We start from the raw sequence: 26469 nt of genomic DNA, 5'->3' as shown, positions 1-26469 counted from the left end.
TACAGTAGATATAGTATCAGTAACAATAACATATTGTCGCTCCAGGCAGTTGTTGACGCCAGCAGAGGAGAGTTATAGTAACAGTAACGGTATCATATATATACAGTATATATTATGTCTAGGGCTGTCACAATTATTACATAATCGTCTAATCGCAATTATTTGAGGTAATCTCAATTATTTTGCACAATCGTCATAATCGTTTCCATGTTGAGAAACTTTTTTCAAACGCTTTAAAAAAGTTGTGGAAATAGCAGATCTACAAGCTCACAATGCGACGCGTTGTGAGCTTGTAGATCGGCTATTTCCACTATCAATGTTCTTTTTTAAGTATAAAGTTGTCAAATACTTCAGTCTTTTCTTTGTATATTTAGGTTATGTGTCATATTTGCCATGTGCAACTTCAAAGTCTACAAACCAAACAGAAATGCAATTGTCAACGACAAATACACAATTAAATTGTTGATTGCAATTATTTGAGTGACAATTAATCATGTAATCATGTAAAATGTTAACAATCGTGACAGCCTTAATTCTGTCTCTCCAGGCAGATGTAGCGGTCCTAGAGAAATAGTTACAGTAGTTACAGTAACATTAACAGTATACTGTATATATTGTATCTCCAGGCAGACGTAGCGGTCCTAGTAGTGGACGCCAGTAGAGGAGAGTTCGAGGCGGGCTTCGAGGCTGGAGGTCAGACCAGAGAACATGGACTGTTGGTTCGATCCCTGGGAGTCACCCAGTTGGCTGTGGCTGTTAACAAGATGGACCAGGTAATACATACTACAGTGCCGCCAAATAAAAATCCAATGCAAGGGACAGTAGTGGGAACAGCAACACGTTTACCTCAGCGTTTGGGCTTAGAGTTATGTCTCCATGCCTGCTGCATTAGTGCGAGCAGCATGCACGCACGCATGCACACACACACACACACACACACAGTGCCACACGCACAGTGCCACACAAACCAGGAGTTGTGCGCTGCATGCATCATCAGAGAGAGTGCATGATGCATGTCATAGGTAGGCTATATCAACAATATGATCGACCTGAATAGTGTGTGTGTGTGTGTGTGTGTGTGTGTGTGTGTGTGTGTGTGTGTGTGTGTGTGTGTGTGTGTGTGTGTGTGTGTGTGTGTGTGTGTGTGTGTGTGTGTGTGTGTGTGTGTGTGTGTGTGTGTGTGTGTGTGTGTGTGTGTGTGTGTGTGTGTGTGTCTAAACCAGGTGGGCTGGCAGCAGGAGCGCTTTCAGGAGATCAGCTCCAAACTCGGACATTTCCTCAAGCAAGCAGGCTTCAAGGTACTGTGCACGCACGCACACACACTCTGATCTTCACACAATTTATAATTTAGGCATTTAGCAGACGCTAATCGATTCGAATCGCGATTAATTGGTGAATCGATTATTTTCTTCACCCCTAATCAATATCAATAGGTCAAATGCAAGAAATGGTCATCTAGAAAACGTTGGTGGAACAGTAAAAAACAATAGAAATTAAAACGGTCAGAACTTCAATAATCTGTACATCTCGCTATAAAAAAGAAACAAAGAATAATAAATTACACCGAAATAAATTAGTTTTCTATCAAAACCTCCACTGCCTGTCAGTCACGTCACGTCACGTCTGTCACACTTCACACTTTTGCCCTACTCATCTCCGCCAGGGTTGCCCCGATCCATGCCAAACTTTGCACACTCACTCCTTGGCTGCCAAACCACAACCCCTCATTTCTCACATGGCCCTCTTCTAGCGCCACCATGAGGCTGATTCTTGCAAGACACATTTTTGGACAATGGTCCTACACATGTTGCCCTAAAATAAATCACACAAAGCGGTACACAGTATCTCTACAGTCATGTCATAAAAATGCATCTGTCCCATCTAGCGCCACCATCTGGCCGATTCTTTTAAAACACTTTTTTGGACACTGCTCCTACAGATTTTGCCCTAAAATCACGTAAAGTGGTACACAGTATCTCTAAAGTCATGTCATCAACATGAGTCTGTGCCATTTCCCATATTCCCTCCTGATTGGCTACCATTGCCTTCTAAAGTTTGTGTATGCGACCTGGCGGTCGCTTATCGGTAACATGTCATTAGGTCGAACACCCTTTGGATCGACCACCAAACTCTAAACTCAAACCCTAATCCTAACCTCAATAAAACTATGCCTAACGCTAACCCTAAACCTAACCTCAGTAACCTAACCTGCCGACGCTCGTGGGCGATTATCTAACCTGCCGACGCTGTTCGACCCAACGGGAGTTTGACCTATGGGGCCGTCCCCCGCTTATCTCCCGATTTAGGGAGTCTTACTTTTTACTTTTTTAATCATTCTAGTTTGACATACACACGTTTAATTCACTGGGTTGAAACTGTCTCCCTTTCCATAGATGATGATCGCGATGCGATGTGAGCTTGTAGATCTGCCATTTTCGAACATTTTGTAATTTGTACTCTTTTGGTACTTTAAGTATAGTTTGATGCCAATACTTTCGTACTTTTACTCAAGTACATTTTGAATTCCGAGTGTTTCTATACTGCTGTATTGATACTTTTACTTGAGTAAAAAATGTGAGTACTTTTTCCACCGCTGCCCACGGTGGTTCATTGGATGCGTGTCACTACTCTCTACTCTCTACTCACTGCTCTGGTGTGTCCCAAAACAAGGAAATGCAAATGAGAGAGAATGCGTTAGAATTACAGCACTGAGTGCACCGAGCGCACTGGCCAATGTAAACTAATATGTGAATGTGCGCTTTTCCGAACGCACCCTATGTCATAGGTCAGTGGTTCAGTGATGATATTATATGTGTGTATCTGTACATGTAGGAATCAGATGTGTTCTACAAACACCACCTCTGGTCTGTTTAATCTGTATATATGTGTGTATATGTCACCGCTAGATCGAGAATCAGTTAGATCAAGAACCGGAGCACTTGTTGTGCGGCGCGGGGCGGAACAAGCGGCCGCTTTGATCCACAACAACGACAAGGTAGCGTTGGCAGGAATGTTAGCGCAGAGGTTAGGGTTAGGCACATAGAGTTAGGTTAGCATAGTTTTACTGAGGCTAGGGTTAGAGTTAGGCATAGTAAGCTAATGGCTAAACACAGCTGAGCTGGGCTAGTAGATAAACAAAGAAAGAGGTGTCGCAAACGAGTTACGTCAGCGACTACACCTGTGAATGGCTGTTGTCGCCATCTCATGGTGATTACGCAGAATTACACAGGTGCGCTGATAAGAGACTATCAAAGTGAATTGATCCAGGTGGCGGTAGGGTAGGGGCGTGTGGTGAACGACAAAACGAGTGCTCTTACCACGATCTAACTGAGTTACCCAATCTAACTGTAACATATATATTTCTATAAACAGGAGTCAGATGTGTTCTACATCCCCACCTCTGGTCTCTCAGGAGAGAATCTGGTCACCAGGAGCTCCGCCCCACAGCTCACCTGCTGGTACACGGGGCGCTGCCTGCTGGAGCAGATAGGTACTACACACACCAGCAAACCTTTATGTTGTTTTTAGTCATTAGTCTTTTCATATACTGTACAATTCCATTTAGTTTTAGTCAAGTTTTAGTCATCTGACATGTTTTTAATTTTGAGGTCCATTCACATTGAGCACTATAACTATAGGTGTCGCACCAAACTCTAGGCCCTGGGTACAAGGATTCACTGCATTATTTTGTGCTTTAACTATTGAAAAATAGCAGATATACAAGCTCACACTGCGGCACCGAGTGCCGCGCTGCGAGCTTGTAGATCTGCTATTTTTGAAAATTCATGAAAATGTCTTGTAAGTCTTTGAAGGTTTTTTTTTTTTTAAAATATTTCTATATCAGTGGTGCTCAAACCTTTTCATGTGAAGGACCCCCAACATGATATGTATTTGTCCACGGACCTCCATCTCAAAATACTTAGTTCCAGGGACCCCCCAGAAGCAAAATTTGCGTTACAAATGTTAACAAAAAAAACATATATTCAATGTATTGTTGTTGTGTCCCCAGATGCCTTCAAGCCTCCTCAGAGGTGTATAGACAAGCCTTTCAGGCTGTGCATCTCTGACGTCTTCAAAGGTAATAATCATAGCACACTCTCACACATGTTACATGTAACATGGGTAACCGGAAGGCTTGGCCCAAAACACACTCGCCCCAATTTGTTTTAGGTTTACTCTAGGTTAGGTTTACACATAGTTTTACTGAGGTTAAGGTTAGGAATAAGGTTAGGTTTAGACATAGTTTTACTGAGGTTAGGTTTTTTTAATCTTCCCCTCTAAGATACAGTTTAAGTCATGAGTAAAACTATAGAGAATATCAGTTTCCATTATCAGGACAGATTGAAAAACTTTTAAACTTTAACCGCTTGAACTCCAGCATCCCTATTCTGGGGGGAACATTCACCAAACATTCACCAAAAATAGCAGACCTACAAGCTCACAACGTGTCACCACGTGACACGTTGTGAGCTTGTAGGTCTGCTATTTTTGGCGAAGAGACTTGGTGTAGTGTAGGATGTAGTGATATTGATGAATTCTAAATATCATCAAAGTATTTTGAGGCACCCTGGACTGGCATCACGGCACCCTAGGGTGCCACAGCACCCGCTGTGAGAAACCCTGGTGTAACTGTTTTTAAGCAACTTTCAGACGAGGGGCGGTCGACGCGCCCTACTAATTTTCAATCAGAGATGGGTTGTAGTGGTTGATCAGGTTATGGAGGTATGGAGGTGCCATACCTTTGGCTGCTTTGAAGGTCAGCATCAGTGTTTTGTATTCAGTGCGGGCCAGTGGAGGGAGCGGAGAAGGGGGGAGAGTAGACGTGTGAGAATTTTGGCTGGTTGAATACCAGTCGTGCCTCTGCATTTTGGATCAGTTGGAGAGGCTTAAGTGCACATGCCGGGAGGCCAGTGAGGAGAGAGTTACCCAGGAGTCAGCCCAGCTCCTCATCCAGACATCTGTCATATCAAAACTTGACTATTGTAACTCTCTCCTCACTGGCCTCCCGGGGGTACACATTTCCATTCCTAAACCTGCCATTCCTACGGAGGCAGTGACCACCTAAACCAAACCCTAACCTCAGTAGGAATGACAGTGGTTGGAATGGCAGGTTTAGGAATGGAGAACTGCCCCCTTACAGGGTCTATGTAACATATTGTAACATATTGTTGTAACTGTCCAGACCAGGGCTCTGGGTTCTGCGTCACAGGGAAGATTGAAGCGGGTTACGTGCAGACAGGAGACAGAGTGCTGGCCGTTCCTCCCAATGAGACCTGCACTGTGAAAGGTAAGATGATTTAAATCTACTATCTAACTTATTGGACCCTTCACTAAGTTAAAAGGAGCATGGATTTAAGATACCTGTTTAGATAGTATCTCACATAATGAACTCTTTACTAAGGTAAAATGATTTAAATCTACTGTCTAACATAATGGACTCTTCACTAAGGTAAGAGGAGCATGGATTTAAAATACGTTTATATATTCTATCTAACATAATCAGCGGTTGACACTAAGGTCTCAGAGGCCGTCGCCCATCAGGCACATACAAGTCAAGTTCTACTTGCCCAAAGGTCATGCCCACTTGCCCCAACAAGTAGATCAAATGAATGTTAAATCCAATCGATAGCTGTCGAGCAAATCGGAATGAGTGGAACTTTTACATTTAAAAGTAGCATTATTTGCCCTTTCATGAATAACCAATAATATTTAATGAAGGCGGTTGCTTCCCCGTTCAAACATACTTGCCCGTCGGACAACCTAGAAGCAAACTGCACTTGCCCCAATGTTTTATTTACTTGCCACGGGCAGTCGGGGCAGCCGACAGGGGTTACGGTTGCCCCTGCATATAATGGACTCTTCACTAAAGCCGCACCCACTAACACTCTGTCAGATCATGGTCTCAGCCATAGCATGTTGTGTAGAGGGCATGTGCATGCATAAAGTGAGTGGCGAATCGAGTGGCAAAGGGAGTTTAATATCGTTTAACGTTGTTTAATGCAATCGGACAGGACTTTTCTGTTTGGATGTATGAGCTGTCGAGGCCAGAAAGTCGTTTTTTTGCCACTCAGTAGGCGTTCCCACATAACCTCCGTGTATGATGATGATGTCACGCTCATATCCTCTATGACGGGTCTTCAACAGGGGGTCCTCAGAGTCACTACAGGGGGTCCTCCAAATCTGTGTATGATAGAAACCTTTTTTTTCCTTCTTTATATTAACCACTTGAACCCTAATGTCCATATTCTGAGAACCTTAGCCAAAAATAGCAGATCTACAAGCTCATAACGCCTCACGCTGCGAGGCGTTATGTAGATCGGCTATTTTCGGCAAAGAGCTTTGGTGTAGAGAGGAAGTAGAGCAGACTAAGTACAGAGTGAAAGGTCAAGTTTATTAAGTATTGACGGTTCAAGTGGTTAAACATCTGAAAACACAAATTGACATGAATCCAAAATACACTGATTATTGTGCTGTCAAAAGATGAAACTATATGGAATCTATTAAAAAAAAGGTTGTGGGGGTCCCTGCTTCATCTCTCTCTCAACTAAGCGGTCCTTGGCCTGAAAACCTTGAAGGCCCCTGCTCTATGATGTTTTTTCCCCACCATGTAAATAACCCATCATTTAGAATTTACAATTTCTAATGTAGGCATTTATCAGGCAGCATTAGTCCAGAGTGATTTACAGTAATCAAGGACAGAGCATATAGATACATGCTATACTTAAATAATGATATACTATATCATTATATATAATATATTATTAAAAGACACATTAACTTTTTTTTTTTTATAATAATTTTTATTCAGCATTCATCATAAACAGTGTAGTTTAGGGCAGAGTAATAGGTACAGTATTATGCTTTTCTTTTTTTCTTTTCTTCTAAAAACCAGACAATACACTACAAAACACTTAACAATAAGTACCCAACACTTAAGACAAAACAATCAACAATCCCCCCCCCTACACACCCCCACCCCTTGGGTCTTTAGTTCCCGTTCACCTCACCACATAGGCAAAAAAAACAAACAAAGAGGAAGCAAAAGAAGAGTATCCTTAAGAGAAGAGAAATGTATAGCATTACGTCCTTCAGCCATAGATCTAATTTAGGGGCACACGGTTAGAAAGGCAATACCATTATACGTTATTTTATCATGAGGAAGTTCTTTGGGCGGTACACCAAAGATAGCTGTTAAAGGGTTGGGCTGTAAGTTTACATTAAACATTTGTGATATATGTCTAAATATGGCGATCCAGTACCTCTCTAGTTGAGGGCATGATTTAGGCCTAAAATTATTGAATGCTTTAACCAGTGAAAAATAGCAGATATACAAGCTCACAGCGCGGCACCGAGTGCCGCGCTGCGAGCTTGTAGATCTGCTATTTTTGAAAAAAGTCGTGAAAATGTCCCTGGAACTAGATATTTTGAAATGGGGGTCTGTGGCCAAATAAATATCATTTTGGGGGTCCTTCACATGAAAAGGTTTGAGCACCACTGACATAGTAGTCTCTCAAGAACAGACTAACTGAGCTTCAGTTAAGTGAAAAGGACCTTTTCTTTGACGATGGCTGGCCAGATTGCTGACATAGAAACATAGGGTTTTTCAAAAAATCTTAGAAGGATTCAAAAGACACATATAGAATTGGGTCAAAATTCTAATTTTCACGATTTTTCAAAAATAGCAGATCTACAAGCTCGCAGCGCGGCACTCGGTGCCGCGCTGTGAGCTTGTATATCTGCTATTTTTTTATATTTAAAGCATAAAATATTGCGTCATAATGTGTTCAGGCCAAAATGGGTTAAACATTTGTGATATATGTCTAAATATGGCGATCCAGTACCTCTCTAGTTGAGGGCATGACCAAAACATTATGGGTTAAGTTTGCAGGGGATGTATGACATCGGTCGCAACTGTCATCCACTCTGGAGTATAATCTAGAAAGTTTAGCTTTACAGTAGTGAGAACGGTGTACAACCTTCAATTGTATCAAGCTAAGTCGGGCACACGGGGTACTGCCATTCACTTGAGTTTGGGCTTGATTCCAAATGTCATCTGGGATAGCTTCCCCTAATTCCGCCTCCCAACCTGATCTGATTTTATCCAGAGGGGAAGCCCTTAACGAGGAAATAGTGTTATACATAAAAGACATAAGCCCCTTTAGCTGTCTGGGAGCGTCTAAAAGAGATTCTACTCCAGACCTGGGTGGAATATTAGGGAATGAGAGGTTATATGTTCTAGCAAAATTACGGATTTGAAAGTATCTAAAACGGTGTGAATTTGGGAGTTCGTTGGTAAAGATGCCGTCAATGTATAGATCGTTTAATTTAGAGAGTCCCAACCTATGCCACATAGAAAAGCATGGATCTGTCCTTGCCGGGGGAAATAGGTGGTTATTATATATAGGACTATAAAGGGATAATTCACGAAGGTCAAAAAAAATTCTAAATTGGGACCATATCTGCAGAGTACTCACAACGACGGGATTAGAAGAGAATTGTTTGAAAGAGATCGGTAAATTAGATGTAATTAAGGACATTAGAGATGTATTGAGACAGGAGTTGGCTTCAACTTTACACCAGTCCAGATCAGGGTTGTGGGCCCAGCAAATGATTTTAGAGATATTGGCAGCCCAGTAATAAAACTTGAAATTGGGAAGGGCGAGACCACCGTCCGCTCTTGATCTTTGAAGGTATTCTTTCTTTATTCTTGGATGGCTGCCTCCCCATATAAATGATGAGAGTAATGTGTCAAGTTTAGAAAAGAAGGATCTAGGAATAAAAACTGGCAACGCTTGAAACGAGTACAAAAAGCGGGGCAAAACGTTCATCTTAATTGCGACCGAAGGTCGCATATACTCTGAAAAACCGTGTCGCTTGAGTGTCCTTCCTTCCTTCCGTAACCTCTGTGATGTCAGTGTGATGTCAGCGAGTTGTGACATCACTTCCTGTACGGGGCGGCTACACGAAATGTGGATAACACTATATATGGAGATAGTCCAGTCCATCATGTCATATGGGACTACCGTCATAGACAGCCAAAAGAGAAGCATACACAAGACTAAGAAAGACAAAAAAAGGAGGAGGAGGATAAAGATACCAAAAGGAGAGAGAAGAAAGGGTGGATGAGGTACAATGTGTCTCAGAAAAGAAAAGGAGGTGGCAACGGGGGCGGCTAGATAAAGTTATTAGGCCTGGATCCGACTTTAAGTCGACTGGTACTCGAAAAGTTCTTAGAATTTAATATATATTTTCTAAAGTAAATATCGGGGCGGCTGTGAAAAAAAGAAAAAAAAGGAGGAGGAGGATAAAGATACCAAAAGGAGAGAGAAGAAAGGGTGGATGAGGTACAATGTGCGGTATCCTCCTTGTCAAGCTCGACGTTGGTCATTTGGACCTATACATGGAGAAATGGAGCGAACCTGTTTGGCCTAAACATGGAGATGTGGTACAGAATGACTCATTTACTCTTATCTCCCTGCCAAAGATATATTAATTATTCCCCATCTATGTAGGTCCAATTTAAGTTTATCCACAAGAGGTAAGAAGTTATCTTTAAATAGATTGTTTAGAGTATTACGGATATGTACCCCCAAGTATTTAAAACCCAATACTGAACTACGAAAGGGCAATGAGCTACTTGGGATACGATGGGCCAGGACACATTAACTAAACTTAAATTTGCTTTGCTTGAAAATAAGAAGCTCAAAGACTGAGTAGTGTTATTTCTAGTGGCTCAACAGTGCACTCTGGTGGCTGGAGAAGGGTTTGACTTGTATTTTCGCATTAGTAAGGGAAAGTTAGCCTCATGCTGGACCAATCTGGGAACTAAATCATTTCCCATATCTTTCTTCACAAATGTGTTCATAAAGGTGTCTACTACCACCTCTGAACTTTCTCAATCTCTCATGTCCCTCTCAAAAGTTGTGGGAGCCAATCAAAGTTGGGGGTATCGGGATACCCTGAGCCTGGGATTAAAGGGGAAAAATAAAAATAAATGGCCAATATGAGCGTATGATGTGTGTAATTAGGGTATTTTTGGGCTGCTGAATCCATTCCAACCATTAGTTCTCAGTTAAAATGACTCCTTGGCCATAAAATAGGCCTAATTGGCTAAGGCTTAGCCAATCATGTCATTCGAGTTCACCTGTGTCCTGTTAGTCCCTATGCAGGGGTTAAAGTTCTCAGTCCTGGGGACTGATTTCAGTCTTGAGGATTCCATAGGGGCTATTTCTGAGATCAGTGCAGATCTGCAAAAAAATAAATAAATAAGGGGGAGGTGTAACGATGGCTGCGGCGTGAATGACAGTCGTCAAAACGCTAGTCAAGTGATCTCCAAACTAAAAAACAGTTATAATTTCAAGATATGAGTATACAGACTAGCATAGAATACAACAGAACTTCAGAAGATACTTATATAAAATGAAGCATGGATTGGCACCCACACAGTCAGTAAAGGCAGTTCAGAACTTCAAGGAAACACCCCAAATATTGGTGTGCGTTGCACGTGCCATGTTTCTTAAGTCACATATTGGGACATGGTCTGAAAATAAATTTCAGTCTTGGGATTCTTTTGGGCTTTAACCCCTGCCCTATGTTTTAAACCCTGTGTTTGAGTGTTCCTTGTCAGATTGTATCATGTTATCCTGTGTGTCATGATATTATATTATATGTCTCATGGACATACAAAAGTAAGTGTGGCCTATTTTATGGCCAAGGAGTCATTTTTACTGATAACTAATGGTTGGAATGGATTCAGCAGCCCATTCATACGCTCATATTGACAATATTTTAATTTTTCCCCCGTTAATCCCAGGCCCTCGGGATACCCCCAACTTTGATTTGCTCCCACAACGTTTCGAGAGGGAGTTGTGATTGAGAAAGTTCAGAGGTGATAATAATAATAATAATAAAACTTTATTTGTATAGCACCTTTCATGACATGAAATGCAGCTCAAAGCGCTTTACAGAGCAGAAAATGAAGCACAAGTGCTTAACAGAGAAAAAATAAAATACAAATAAAAAATACAGAATAAAAACAAATAATTAATACATTTTTCTACCCCTCACTTTGAGTAGACTTTCCTATTTTCTAGGAGATACTTACACTGTTATTTTAATACATTTTTCTACCCCTCACTTTGAGTAGACTTTCCTATTTTCTAGGAGATACTATTCTACCCTTTACTTCGGTGTAGACTTCTCTGTTCTCAGAGGAAAACCTTCCCTATTGCTAGGGGAAAACCTTCCCTATTGCTAGGGGTATACCTTCTCTGTTCTACAGAGGAAACCAAACCTTCCCTATTGCTAGGGGTATACCTTCTCTGTTCTACAGAGGAAACCAAACCTTCCCTATTGCTAGGGGTATACCTTCTCTGTTCTACAGAGGAAACCAAACCTTCCCTATTGCTAGGGGTATACCTTCTCTGTTCTACAGAGGAAACCAAACCTTCCCTATTGCTAGGGGTATACCTTCTCTGTTCTACACCTAGTAGACACCTTTATGAACACATTTGTGAAGAAATATATTGGAAATGATTTAGTTCCCAGATTGGTCCAGAATGAGGCTAACTTTCCCTTACTTCATCAAGTGACTCTCAAGTGTGTGTTTCTCATGCCAAGGACCCCCACAATGATATGTCTATGGCTGTGGACCCCCACAATGATATGTCTATGGCTGTGTGTGGACCCTCAACATGATATGTCTATGGCTGTGGAATGTATTACAATCTAATTATTGTCTTAGGAATACAACAAAAAAGATTGAGCTATTCCTTTAATGCAGGGGTCTTCAACTAGGGGGTCCTCAGAGTTACTACAGGGGGTCCTCCAAATCTTCCAATCCTTTTTATATTAACAACTTGAATCCTACTGTCCATATTCTGAGAACTGTAGCCAAAAATTGCAGATCTACAAGCTCACAACGCCTCGCACTGCGAGGCGTTGTGAGCTTGTAGATCGGCTATTTTCGGCAAAGAGGTTTGGTGTGGAGGGGAAAAAGAGCAGACTAAGTACAGAGTGAAAGGTCAAGTGTATTAGTTAATGACGGCTCAAGTGTTTAAATATATGAAAACACAACTTGACATGAATCCATACACTGATGATTGTGCTGTCAAACAATGACACTATATGGAATCTATGAAAAGGTTGTGGGGGTCCCTGCTTCTTCTCTCTCTCAACTAAGGGGTCCTTAAAGCAGGGGTCTTCAACGTTTTCAGGCCAAGGACCCCTTAGCTGAGAGGGAGATAAAGTAGGGACCCCCACTATAATGTATAAAATTGTGTAGCAGAATTTCACGGATTTCATAGATAGATTCATAGACTTGTTTGACAGCACTGTCATCAGTCTATGTTGGATTTGGGTTAATGTGTTTTTTTCAGACATTTAACCACTTCACCTTTACACCAAACCTATTTGCCAAAAATAGCCGATCTACAAGCTCTACTGCTATTTATGGCTAAAGTTCTCCTCAGAATAGGGATGCGAGAGTTCAAGTTGTTCATTTAAAATAATTATCCTATCACACAAAGATTTTGGCGGCCCCCCTGTAGTAACTCTGAGGACCACCCTAGGGGTCCCGGACCCCGTTGAAGACCCCTGGGTTAAAGGGCTGCCTTTCACTGTGTGTGTGTGTGTGTGTGTGTGTGTGTGTGTGTGTGTGTGTGTGTGTGTGTGTGTGTGTGTGTGTGTGTGTGTGTGTGTGTGTGTGTGTGTGTGTGTGTGTGTGCGTGCGTGCGTGCGTGCAGGTATCACTCTCCATGATGAGCCTCTAGACTGGGCAGCAGCAGGAGATCATGTGTGTCTGACCGTCACTGGAATCGACATGATTAAGATCAAGTAAGAACCTCTGTGTGTGTCTGTCTGTCTGTCGGTCTGAACGGCCTTTTAGACACGCGTTCTCCAACGCAGCCCACGTGAGCCATGACATCACATGCGTTGCCCGTTAAACATTCATGCTTCTATAGTTTTGCTTTAACTAATGTAGATTAAAGGGATATTTCACTTTCAAAAAACGTTTGGTAATTTTATTGTCTAATCAGGCATTTATGAACACCTTGAACAGTTTTTAATTTGCTTGATTCAATATTTAGATATTTGACGTAAATGTTACCAGGCCCTCCAGGCCCAGGGCCTCTCCCCACACAGACCCATTGTAACTTCAAACTTCAGTTCAACCATGATAGATTCATTAAAAACACCAATTATTTGTTCTGGTTGACTCATACTACCATCCTAATACGTGAGCAGGCCATGTTTTTTGGATAATTTTGCCATTTATTTTTAATATTCTTTTTTTTGTATTTAATTTTTTCCATTTTCCCAAATAATTATTAAAAATAAATGAAAAAAGTTATAGAAAAAACACGACCTGCTCACGTATTAGGAGGGTAAAATGAGTCACCAGAAAAAATAATGGGTGTTTTTAATGAATCTATCATGGTTAAAATGAAGTTTGAAGTTACAATGGGTGTGTGTGGGGAGAAAAGCCCATAAGCTGTTTCCCTGTTAAAAGTGGAATATCCCTTGAGGCTTTTTCCTATTTTATTTACATGATTTCTTTACATTATGCGCGCGGTGGCTCTCGTCCACGGCCGCAAAAATATTCTTTCACACGGAGAAAAAGAATATATATACAGCCGTGATGATCCGTGTGTAAGTTACAGTCCATAGAAAACAGGCTGTTTTGACCAAACGTGCGATATGGGAAAAGAAGCAGAGATGTATCCATGTTTCTGCTGCCAGGATGAATACAATGATGCATCAATGTTGTATCATCAAACATAACTAGAAAATAAAATGTTTCCATTTTCCATTTTCTCTCAAGTACCCCCCGTAGTACCACTGCATACCCCTAGGGGTGCACGTTCACGTTTCAAGGAGTTCATTCGTCATTCAATCAGGGGCGTCACAAGGGGGGGGGGGGAGTGGGACTGAGTTACTAGGGCCCAAGGTGGAGGGGCCCTAGTAACTTGAGCTATTGAAAAATAGCAGATATACAAGCTCACAGCGCGGCACCGAGTGCCGCGAGGTGTTGTGAGCATACTTGTGAGCATACTTGTGAGCATACTTAATATTATACTAAATAATAATAAATAATAAGTAATAAATGCTTACTTAATATTTGACAGTTTGGCCAGTCGAATACTTTGAGGTCGAATAATTAGAATAGTAAAAATCACTTTGTGAATGCCCTAGACACTTCTATAAAATGAAGCATGGATTGGCGCACACACATTCAGTGAAGGCAGTTCAGAACTTCAGGGAAACACCCCAAATATTGTTTTCTGACACCACATATTGGGACATGGTCTGGAAATACATTTCAGTCCTGGGATTCTTTCTGGCTTTAACCCCTGGGTGCAGTAAGTACTGTTCCTCCTCTAATGTGGTGTTGTGTTCTGCTCTGTTCATCTCCTGGTGTTCTGTCGCCCTCTAGTGTTGGCTGTGTGTTCTGCGACCCCAAAGAGCCAATCAGAATGTGTTCCCGCTTCAGAGCCCGAATCCTCCTGTTCAACATCGAGGTCCCTGTGACGCAGGGCTTCCCTGTGAGTACACACACACTCATAGTCCCTGTGACTATGTGTGTCACAGGGATATATATATAATATTCAAAAAATATTTTCGGGGAGTAGTGAAAGTTACAGGTAAGGTGAGTGCGATATGAAACGTAAGCTTACCATAATCACAGTAATCCTTAATCATTTTCAATCATATTCAAGGGCTTTTGGAGAAATGAGACAGACACAGAGCCCTGCAGAGGGGAGGTGATTGTGTCAGACTCTGTGTCCAGCTGGCAGCCGATGCCAATAAGTAGTAACAGCCCCTTGTTAAAGGGCCAGTTCACCTCTGGGACAACCAGATCTTATTTTATTGTTGTTTGGGAGAAGATCAACACAATCCTGAGTAATTTTTTGTGTTCAATCTGTGTTTTGAGATATTTTAGTATTTCAGTGTGAATGATGATGCATTTTGCATCATATGATGCAGCATGATGACTCATATGATGCAAAATGCATCATCATTCACACTGAAATACTAAAATATCTCAAAACACAGAGTGAACACAAAAAATAACTCAGGATTGTGTTGATCTTCTCCCAAACAACAATAAAATAAGATCTGTTGTCCCAGAGGTGAACTGGCCCTTTAATGGATCAAAGGAAGGCAATTATGTCTCTCTGCACTGTCAACTAGCTGCTACAGATGCATACTTTAAGCAGACTGGTTAATTGGTTCTTAACTTATTTTGTTTCAACTTTAAGAAGTGCATTTCTCATAATAATAATGGTGGTATAAGAGCAGCAACAACACTAGTTACTAGTGTCAACCTTTTCTCAACCTTTTTTCTGCCAGGGCACACATTGCCAAAAGATCCCAGCTTGCTAATGCTAAGTTGTTATTTGCCAATGTCATGTTGTTCATACTCCCCTTGTTGGTGAGAACTGTACGCTAACTTATACAATTTATGGATTGTGTAGTTGCCTGTGGGTTGTGTAGTTATCATTTATGTTCTTCTGTAAAAGTTGTGGTATTAAGAGCTTGTGTATTTGTATGTGCCTCGACCGGATGAGTCGGTAGAGTATCTGCGCGCGAGCTGGTTGTGGGGGCTGGTCTGGGCTAAGATGCCAGGGCTGCATTTTTTGTCCCAGTCCGTCCCTGACGTGAATGGATAGCCAACAGCAGAAAAGCACGTATATAGCCTACATTTAAATATACAATGCATAATCATAATTTATGACTGGACGTTGTGGCCGGCATCAAAAAATTGAACCGGGGCGTTTTTTGAGTTTGGACGCCGTCACCGGAGCATTCGACGTTGACGTCGACAGTGGAGCACCCTTCATTGATTAAAACCGGAGCGTTCCCAGCGTCGACGGTGATGCGATGTTGCCACGCACGCACGCGCGCACGTTTGCTATTGTTATTATTCTTATACTATCAGTATTGTTAATGCTATTGCTATTGTCTGATTGTTTTATTATAATTATTTACTATTTCTGAATTGAAATCCTGAATAGTAAAATTGTTGGACATACAGTAAATCAGACATGTGAATAATTTCAACTAAAAACAAACAAACATGTTTTTAAATCAACACTGTCTCATCGCAGTTGCTATGGTGTATGTTTATACATTATACATTGTCAGATACCTGAATGTGTCCCTAATGTGGAGAATGCACTGATATATAAAACATCACCTGGTTTCTCCCTGACAGTAAATGATGTGTTTTTTAATGTTGTTATTCTTATGTGTCTGTGCTCCCTGTGATTGACAGGTGCTGATCCACTACCAGACGGTCAGTGAACCGGCAACCATCAAGAAGCTGCTCAGTGTGTTGCACAAGAGCAGCGGAGAGGTTCTGAAGAAGAAACCTAAGTAATTTACATGTTATTATAGTGCTGTCCCATTTCACAGGCAAAACATGTGTACTACGTGCACTCCACATTAGAGCTAAATCTGTGAGCCCGAGCCCAACCCAGCCTGAAAGAACGTCAGCCTGGGATCGACCCAAAGACACATACATGATTGACAATTTGAGCCCGACCCAGCCCGTAGCCCAACATTTTTCTAAACAAGCTTAAAGGAGTAGTTCACCACCAAAATGACCTTTCTTCTATTGATTACTCACACCATGGAGCCGTGAGCTTGTAGATCGGCTATTTTTGGCAAAGAGCTTTGGTGTAGAGGGAAAAGAGCAGACTAAGTACAGAGTGAAAGGTCAAGTTTATTAAGTTTTGACGGTTCAAGTGGTTAAATATCTGAAAACACAAATTGACATGAATTCAAAATACACTGATGATTGTGCTGTCAAATAATAAAACTATATGGAATCTATGATAAGGTAGTGGGGGTCCCTGCTTCATCTCTCTCTCAACTAAGGGGTCCTTGGCCTGAAAACGTTGAAGACCCCTGATTTCCGTATTAATTAAATTATTCACGTATTAATCTAATATCAATGTATTCATATCATGGTTAACTCATTCGTAGTTTACGGCCGTAGAGCCCGGAGATTTCTCTATGTCTTTCACTGCCGGCTTCTCCTACCTGTTAACGTGGGCGCTCATCCAGTTCCCATCGTGCGTGATCGGACACTGCTATGCATCGTGTGTTCGCGTATTCCATCAGCTTCTCAAATCCGTTGAAATTTTTTCAATTGATCAATCCGTTCTCCATCTGTAAGCCGCGGAGTTTATACAGAAAGCTAACGGGACAAAATAGAGGACGGACCATCAGCTTCCGGTTCACGGGCTCAATGATAAGTGGTCCGCTCAATAATGTGTCCGTGTAGAAACCGATCACGGAGCATTAGTTCCGGCCTATTTTAGTTCCGCTTCGATAAAAAAAATGTTTTTAATTAAAGCTTATTAAATCTCCGGGTTCTACGGGCATGGCAGAGAAGGGGTACAAAGGGGTATTTTTTTGGCAGCAAAATTGTTAATGTTAATGTCGAACTAAAGGACAGAATGCCACCATAGAGATCCAGACAGTTTACAGTTTAGGTATTTAGCAGACGCTTTTAATCCAAAGCGACTTACAATAAGCAGATAAAACATCACAATAATAAACAAGATAATATGTCAGTACATCAACAGCAATATAACAAATGGAAATAAATATATATCTAGGAAACAATATAATCAGTCAAGGAAATAAAAGTTCTAAAAAACCTAAAAACAAATGCTAACTAGCTTCATGTATGGTAAAAATGGTAAAAAACTAAAAACAAATGCTAACTAGCTTCATGTATGGTCATTGAGTGTTTCAGTAGTGCTATGGGTTTAGGTGGTGTCTGAACAGGTGGGTCTTCAGTCCACGGCGAAAGCTAGCGAGTGAGTCCGTTGTTCTAAGTGCAACAGGGAGTTTATTCCCCAGCGTCCAGTACCAGTAGAACTCTATATTAATACATATTAATGCATGTACAATATGAATGTGTTTATGATATTAATGTTAACATATCAATGTGTTTATGATATTAACAGGTGTCTAACTAAAGGTCAGAATGCCATCATAGAGGTCCAGACCCAGCGTCCAGTCCCAGTAGAACTCTATATTAATACATATTAATGTATGTACAATATGAATGTGTTTATGATATTAATGCTAACATATCAATGTGTTTATGATATTAACAGGTGTTTAACTAAAGGTCAGAATGCCATCATAGAGGTCCAGACCCAGCGTCCAGTCCCAGTAGAACTCTATAAGGATTACAAGGAGCTGGGACGCTTCATGCTGCGATATGTTGGATCTACCATCGCTGCTGGAGTGGTCACCGAGGTAGGAAGTTAAATGGTAAATGGTGCATTTATATAGCGCTTTTATCCAAAGCGCTTTACAATGTGCATTACATTCACCCATTCACACACACATTCATACACCGGTGGCGGTGGAAACCATGCAAGGCACCAACCAGCTCACCGGGAGCAACTTGGGGTTCAGTGTCTTGCCCAAGGACACTTCGACATGTAGACAGGAGAAGCTGGGATTTGAACCTCCGACCCATGGATCATTGGCCAACCCACAACCCACTCTACCTCCTGAGCTACAGCCGCCCCTACAGTTAGGAACTATTATTCATGTAAGGCTTAGGCTTCACCTCGGGGATTATCAGCCTGTCGGGACCTTATTTCTCCAGAACGACCAAGCAACAAGACGTTATTCCTCTTATTACCACGGCCACTTAATAAAATTAATAATTTGACTCAAAAAATGAAAACAAAACTAAGTGTTTCCTTGTTTACAGACTGCTGAAAGTAGGGTTGCAACGGTATGAGATTTTTAACACCGAAAATATAGTCCGTGTCAGCACCGCGGTTATCGGTAACACCGTTTCAACCACCATTGAGTGTCTTGTCGTCTAGTGAGCACTCAGTAGCAGCCAATGCTACCTCAAGCTACAACAACACAAAACCACCTACAAAACCATCCGACCATATTACAAATTCAGCTTTGTAAAAAAGCAACTATACTGTTAGTGTTACAACAACCCTGCGTTTTCTTGTTTGGCTCATCGCTGTTTTTCCGCCTACTGCGTGCTCTGCCATTATAAAGCCACAACTAGCCGCCTGGAACGTGCCCTGCGAGTGGGGACGAGGCATCAGTCTGATCGGCTGTGCCTCCCCTGTGGATGATCCGTTGATTCTGAATCTGTTCTCGACACTCTCACACAAGGAACAGCTCCCGGGATTGAGAACCGAATCCCATCGTTCATTTAAAAGAGCCGTTCAAAAGAGCAGAATCGTTGGCGAACGTCACATCTCTATTACTGCGCTGCCTGCAGCCTGCCTCGGGGCAGAGCAGAGCAGCGGATGCGGTTTCTTTTCATTTAACGGTGTTATTGGTGTGCAGGTAAGGTTAGTTAGTACCGCTGCAACCCTAGCTGAAAGTGTTCCACAAGTGTTGCTTTGGAACACGGGTCGTCTTGGAAAACAAAGAAGTGCTGATCAAATAGAATCCATTTTCTGTTACTGCGTCGTCTATTTCTCGCTTCAAATGAATAAATGTCGCAGTGTGGTTGTTTACATGGCTGTCATGTTGGATACGGTACTAAATTCCCACAGTGCAGCCTGAGTGCAGCAGGTGCTCTGAGCCTTTGCTTAGACATCGGTCTGTTACAGCAGTGTTTCTCAACCACTGTGCCTGGGGACCTTTGGTGTGCCCCTGAGAAGGGTCAAGTGTGCCCCTTGAAACGGCTTGAAAGCCAGTATTGTATTTATCATTTTAAAAATGATTTAAACTAATGAAAACAGCCGATCTACAAGCACACAACGCCTCGCGGTGTGAGGCGTTGTGTGCTTGTAGATCGGCTGTTTTCACTACTGTTGTGCGACAGCCTTGTATGATGAAGCAGGGCTTTACTTTGCGAAGAAACATACAAATTTGAAACTTGGAGATACAAGGTTTCTTCCCGACAGTGACGATATTTACACCCCAGTATTATGTTTGTGTGCCCATGGATTCTTGGGACATGAAAAGTGTGCCCATGCAGAAAAAAGGTTGAGAAACACTGTGTTACAGTATAGAGCGGAGCGGTCCGTTATCAAGAAATAACACACCGCTGATTTCAGCGACTGACCAATCAGAATCAAGCATTCAACCGAGCCGTGTAATAAATGATTATAATACGCTGTTGGAGTGGTCACTGAGGTAGGAAGAATTATTCATTATAGAAACGAATAAGAACATAAAGAAAACGGGGGAGAAACGCCAAAACAGACAATTAGATATGTACATGAAAGCAGATGTGCTCCTCAGTCATAGGAATTCTCTCCACAATGATTTAAAGGGTCGTTATGTTATAAAAATAAAACCATTATCAGTGTTGATTTCGTCGACTAAAACTAAGACGAAAAATTTGGTCGACTGTGTTTTTTTCACTGACGAAAACGAAATAAAAACGAAACAAAAACTAAGCTGTGGTGACTTAAACTAAGACTAAATATATAGACAATTTCGTCAACAAAATAAAAACTAGACTAAAACGTTAGGGAGGGACTAGTGGTTTGGTTGCTCTCAGGTGATGCGTGCTGAAAATAGCCGATCTACAAGCTCACAACGTGTCGCAGCACAACCAAGTGTAAAATCAGTCATTACGATGCCATCAAGGCCTGCCAAAATACATTTTAGTCGACTAAAATTAGACTAAAACTAATACTTTTCAGGTGACTAAATTATGACTAAAACTAAATGACATTTTATTCAAAAGACTATGACAAAAATGTTGCTGTCAAAAACAACACTGACTATTATACAATATGAAGACAACCAATAGTATAGGATGACTTCGGAGTTGTTGTTTTAGTTTGTTTTTTAAGTATAAAGTTCTTTTCAATCTGTCCTGTAATGGATATTCGTTCAAGTTTTCTGACATTCTGTATCTCAGTGAGAATGATGTTTTTTACATGTAAGGCGATGGTATCAATGTACTTCATTTAGACTGGGTTATTTAGATAGATGCTAGGTTGCTATAGTTGCTTTAGTTTACTGAGACGCTACTCTGAAGGGGAACAAACACTGCGTCAAAACATACGGCCCCATTATTTTCAATGTACTAACCCACACCGGCGGCGTCAGACGCGCGCAGCCGCGGGTCTGCCGCCGCGCCTGCCGCGCCAATACGCCGCTGTTCTATTTTTCAAGCGTTGCCGCGCGTTGAACATGTTCTCCCATGGTTTTCCCCACCGGGGAAATGGATGTGCTGTGTAGCAGCGCGCCGCCTCCAGTTGGGGTTACCGCGCGGCACTTCACGTGCGTCGATACCGCAACGCTGCGCAGCCGTCCGCGTTCAGTGTGTGCTCTCCTTGAGTCTTATAAATACCTAACATTATAAAAGGTTTAATTAATTCTCTATATTTTCCATGCTGTTTTCTGCAGATCAAGGACTGAAGACTGCTTGGAGTCCCCTTGGAGAAACCGGTCTGAGCCAGTCCAAACCGCTCCAAACCGCCTGCGCCCCACAACAGCATTGCAGCATGGAGACAATAAAGAGACATTTGTCCACAGACTTTTCTTTCATGGACCCTGACGGGTTTAATCATCACCTGCGACCGATACCCGATGGGTTTAATCATCACCTGCAAAAACGCTGCATTCTCTGGTTTTCTCCGAGCATCCGCAGGGAGGAGAAAAAAACACAAGTCATTTGCACCCTCGGTTCTCCAGTTCTTGTCCACTGAAAACAGCACGTCTGGCTCAGGCCAGATATGCTGTTTTTATGAATTATTGTTATGGTTAATGAGCATTACACCTGTTGCATTTGAACCCAGCGTAATGGCTATACAGCATTCTACAACATACAACGAAAGCGAGGCAACCGCCACACATTTTGTGAACAAAACTAAACTCGACAAAATCTAAAATTAATGCTTGAATAATTCTTGTCTTGTCCACAGACACCTTTATCTTTTCTTTCCAACGGTCCGAGCCTGGTGTTAACACATTTTGTGCCATAGTCTAGACAGCGATCTCTGTTTTTTTTCAAAAGTAGGCACGTTTGTGCCATAGACGGAGATCTCTTAATCTGATTAATATCGCCGTTATGTACAGCAGGGGTTTTCAAAGTGGGTGACGGGGCACCCTGGGGTGCCGCGAGATAATTTGAAAATATTTGAAATTAAAAAAAAATATTTAGTATCGTTTTAAGTACAAAGTTATGTTCAGTCAGTTCTAACCAAAATGGCTATATTTCAATGTTTTCCTCGCAACATAATCACTAAAATATCGTCACTGTCGGACAGAAACCCCCGCGCAAAACTAGTGAAAACAGCCGATCTACAAGCACACACGTTGTGTGCTTGTAGATCGGCGGTTTTCACTAGTTTAGTACATTTTATAGATGATAAATACAAAACTAACGGTTTCTACCCGACGACGACGATATGCTATAAATATAAGGTGCTGGGAGTTAAAATTATAATGTAGGGGTGCCTCGGATTAAAAGAAAAATATTCATGGGGTGCCCTGAGACAAAAAAAAATTGGGAACCCCTGATGTACAGTCCGAAGCGATCCTCGTTGCTGTGAGACGAGTGTACACAGAAATAATCCGGTTCAATTCTTCTTCTGAAGAGAAAAAAATGCTTTCCTCTGGTTCTGGCTCTCCACGGCGCCATGTGCTCCCATCCACACACTGCGTAGAGGTGCCTGGGCGGCGCTGCAACAACAGGACGGAAACATTTTCTCCTCGCTCACACACAGCGCAGCCACTAGTGATGGGTATCGTCTGCGATACTTTTAATGGTATCGATTGCATGACGGCGATACTATCGGGTATCGTTTCACGTAAAAACGAACGATACCTTGTTTAGATACTCTGGAACGCACCCCTGGCTGGTCGCATCTGTAACAGTTGGGCTACTGAGAGTTTAATGACTGCTTTAGTAGGCTACACTCGTTACTGTGGAAAATAGCCGACAATAGCCTATAATGTTTATTATTATGATGATTATCCAACGTCTATACTCTCCGCCACACTGTGTGATCATCATCATCACCTCTGCTCTACCGCAGCAGGGGTAGAGCAGTTAAACTTAAATAAAAAGTATCGAAAATGGTATCGAAAAGGGTACCGTATCGATTCCCAGGTATCGAAAAAGGTATCGTATCGATTCAAAGGTGAACGATACCCATCCCTAGCAGCCACAGTGTGCTTGGCAAACGGAGCACAGAGCACGCTCGCCCACGATCGCCCTGGCCCTTTCTGATCTGTCCATTTTTTGTCTGGCCAAAGAACAAAACGGTCTTTGAAGTGGTTTTGTTTTAACGTGTATTGATGCTGTATTATCACATCTGGCCGGGGGACCCCCACATCTGGCCCGGGTTCCCCGGACCACACTTTGAAGAACCGTCGATCTAAAAAGCTCTCCTCCTTGACCCCCTGACCTCTGCGTGACCCCCAGAGGTCACGGTAGAGGGTTAAACCTCATTGATGTTTATTTTTATTTAAATGACTTTTTTTTTTTTTTAAATAACTTTATTTTAAAGAAGCTTAATTCTCAGAGCATGAAATGTTTGTTTCCCGAGACGAGGCAGATGAACTGAAGCTGCTGTCAATAAAGGTTGGTGTGACATGAACATGAAACCTGGCCTCTGACGTTTTAATCACTTGATCTGCAAGCTAGCTGCAGATCAAAAGCCCCTTTTCCACTGGCCCCACACCACACCACACCCTTGTGCCAAGTTTTCCACTACAAGGACCTGGGTAGAGTGGTGTGAAAGTGGTACTACGGGGCTGTTAAGTCTGACATCATTTTGTAGGCAGAGGAGAACTTTTGCCCCCCAAAAAAGCGAATCCTTTTACTATTTTTACCATTTACTCATTTTTCTTCTCTTTGTGGTTGAAAGGAAAGTGGTAGAATTATACTTTAGTCATTATTTTTGTCTCGGATCTGTTGAAATAGCGAGGGACAGATATTGACAATAAATCTGCTTGGAGGTCTGACTACAAAATGATGTCACGGCTTAAAAGCCCTATACGTGGTACTAAAAAGTATCCAATCTAGGGTAGGTCTGAGCTAGGCCAAACGGGGCCAAACACTTCATAATGACTGATCACTCACTGACTTTTCATTTAGACCACCAGGATATAGTTGTAATACATGATAATAGATTCTATTGTGTTGTACCCGCTATTATAATCTATTATAGTGTATTATAATTATCATAGTAATACATTAATACTTTATAGTGTATTATAATCACAGTTATAATCCATTATTGTGTATTATAATTTAGGATAGTTGCAATACAAATTTATATTGTATTATAATCAGTTAAAAGGGTCAATTTGTTTCTTGCCGATAGGGGTACTATATTTTATGTAAACGAAAATGTAGATATTTTTATGCGGTGTGGTGCTAAAGCTGTAGTCAAAAGGGGGCTAAAGAAAACACATTTATCCACAGATATTCATTCATAGTTATTTTTTCTTTTTATTTATATTGTATTAGGCATTACAATCATGACATGCCCCACCTAGACACATTTCAATCGCAGTAAAACATACTCGCCGAGATTCTCATTCTTTTATTTGTTTTACTGAGAATAAGGTTACATATAACTTTAGGGATTAAGCTTTCTGAGGTTAAGATTAGGTATAGGGTTAGGTTTTCGCACCGTTTTACTGAGTTTAAGGTTAGGAATAAGGTTAGCCTCTTGAACCCCATTGCCCCCGCCGGTGGGGGCAAAAGTTGACCTCTGAACAGCTGTCAATAAATCAATAGAGACCAAATCAAACTACAATTTCTTAGTTGATTATTGTTACAGTGGTCCTACAGCATAGTAATCAGCTGCCATTGTACTTTTCATCCATACATTACTCATGTTACAGTATTATTACTACTTATTGTTACTCGTTTTTATAATTTTTCACCCTATACTTTAACATTACTAATATTACAGCACTACTCTCACTAAAACATCTGTAGAGTTTACATAGTTTGGAATATATTCATCCAATTTTGCCTATCAATTGATGACACCTTGGTGAACAATTTCTCTATTCACTATATATGTTTTCAATGATGTCTTGAGGCTCATTCACTATTCAGAAGGCAGAATTTCCATAGGTGGAGGTCTTTTTCAGTCATCTTTTCCTTCGTAAATGATCACAGCAGGACAGTTTGGTAAGAGAAATGTGATGTTTTACACTGCATTTGTGAATTTTCAGGGGTTAGCCGACATTTGGTGAGTCAAGAGTAGCCACAACAATCATGGTAGTTGTGTGTCCACAACTGTTCCAATTTGGGCATACATTTTAGGTGGATTTTCCCCTGGACCCCCCTGGGGCTTGGTTTAACCGTTTAGGCATAGTTTACAGATAAGGATATTGATCTCAATGGAAAATAAATAAGTCTTGCCTTACGCAAGTTTCCTTTTAGTTGACATTGTATCAGTGAACTGTACTGTCATGAAACTGTAGCTTTTCCTATCCAAAACATATAATAAATACCTCAATCAATCAATCAAAAGGCATAAACCATCAAATCTTATGGTATTTTAGCCAACTGCACCCTGTCGTTCAAACAAACAGCCAGCAGAGGGCATCATAGTACTTTACAACTTGAGTTTCCTGCAGTGGCGTCAGTTCAGAAAAAGCTAAGGTATGGCAACATGACTGGTGTCACCAGTCATGTTGCCATACCTTAGCAACAGGCATGATACATATATTTATTTTAAGAAGTACATTATTTTTCCCCCGTTTCTACGGTTTCTTGGGCTGGATATGGCAGCCTGGAACGGTTGTTCAAGTGCAGCTAAACTTGGCATGTTAGTAAACGTGCCACAATTAACAATAATGCATTGCACCTGTGCAGCTGACCTGCGGAACCTGGGAATATACCATCTTGTCAAGATGGGGAGAATACAAGTGTGGAGAATATAATTATAATACCTTGTTAAAGTGACCATTTTGTAAAATGATGCATTTGTAGGTATTTTACTGTAATTTAACAACATAATAGCCAGCACAGATGAAGAGACATTCATGGATTTATATTTAAAAGTAACTTTTGTTTTATTTCCCCCCCTGGACCCAGGGTATGGCAGCTGCATACCCCTGCCATACCCAATTGACGCCCCTGGTTTCCTGACCTGCAAACTGCAATCAAATCTAGCCTGAATGTGATTTAGTTCTCAAATCACATTGCATTTGCACAGGGGCGTCACACCAAATTCTGGGCCCTGGGTACAAGGATTCACTCTGGGCCCCCCATGAATGTTAACTATTTAAAAATAGCAGATATACAAGCTCACAGCGCGGCACCGAGTGCCGCGCTGCGAGCTTGTAGATCTGCTATTTTTGAAAAATCGTGAAAATGTGTGCAAGAAACCTATGTCAAGGACCCCCAAGATGATATGTATTTGGCCACGGACCCCGATCTCAAAATATTTAGTTCCAGGGACCTCCCAGAAGCAAACTTTTAGTTAGAAATGTTTGCTTTAAAAAAATACATATATTCAAAGATTTTCA

General features: G+C 41.5%; 1 protein-coding gene across 1 annotated transcript in view; it reads left to right on the top strand.

Annotated features, from left to right (window-relative positions):
- hbs1l (HBS1-like translational GTPase) overlaps positions 1–23560 on the top strand; it is a 66455-nt gene extending 42895 nt beyond the window's left edge. The window contains exons 9-18 of the mRNA XM_080745375.1: positions 627–773; positions 1224–1298; positions 3373–3490; positions 4010–4078; positions 5183–5287; positions 12744–12834; positions 14435–14543; positions 16277–16377; positions 18135–18279; positions 21376–23560. Of these exons, the coding sequence (XP_080601501.1) occupies positions 627–773; positions 1224–1298; positions 3373–3490; positions 4010–4078; positions 5183–5287; positions 12744–12834; positions 14435–14543; positions 16277–16377; positions 18135–18279; positions 21376–21387 (972 nt within the window). The 3' untranslated portion in view covers positions 21388–23560. The remainder of the gene's footprint in view (positions 1–626; positions 774–1223; positions 1299–3372; positions 3491–4009; positions 4079–5182; positions 5288–12743; positions 12835–14434; positions 14544–16276; positions 16378–18134; positions 18280–21375) is intronic.
- Positions 23561–26469: the final 2909 nt, after the last annotated feature.

Source organism: Nannobrachium achirus (assembly GCF_963921795.1).
Source record: "Nannobrachium achirus genome assembly, chromosome: 16".
Classification (NCBI taxonomy): Eukaryota; Metazoa; Chordata; class Actinopteri; order Myctophiformes; family Myctophidae; genus Nannobrachium; species Nannobrachium achirus.
Note: the sequence above shows the minus strand (reverse complement) of the source record. Positions and strands in the feature narration are given on the sequence as shown.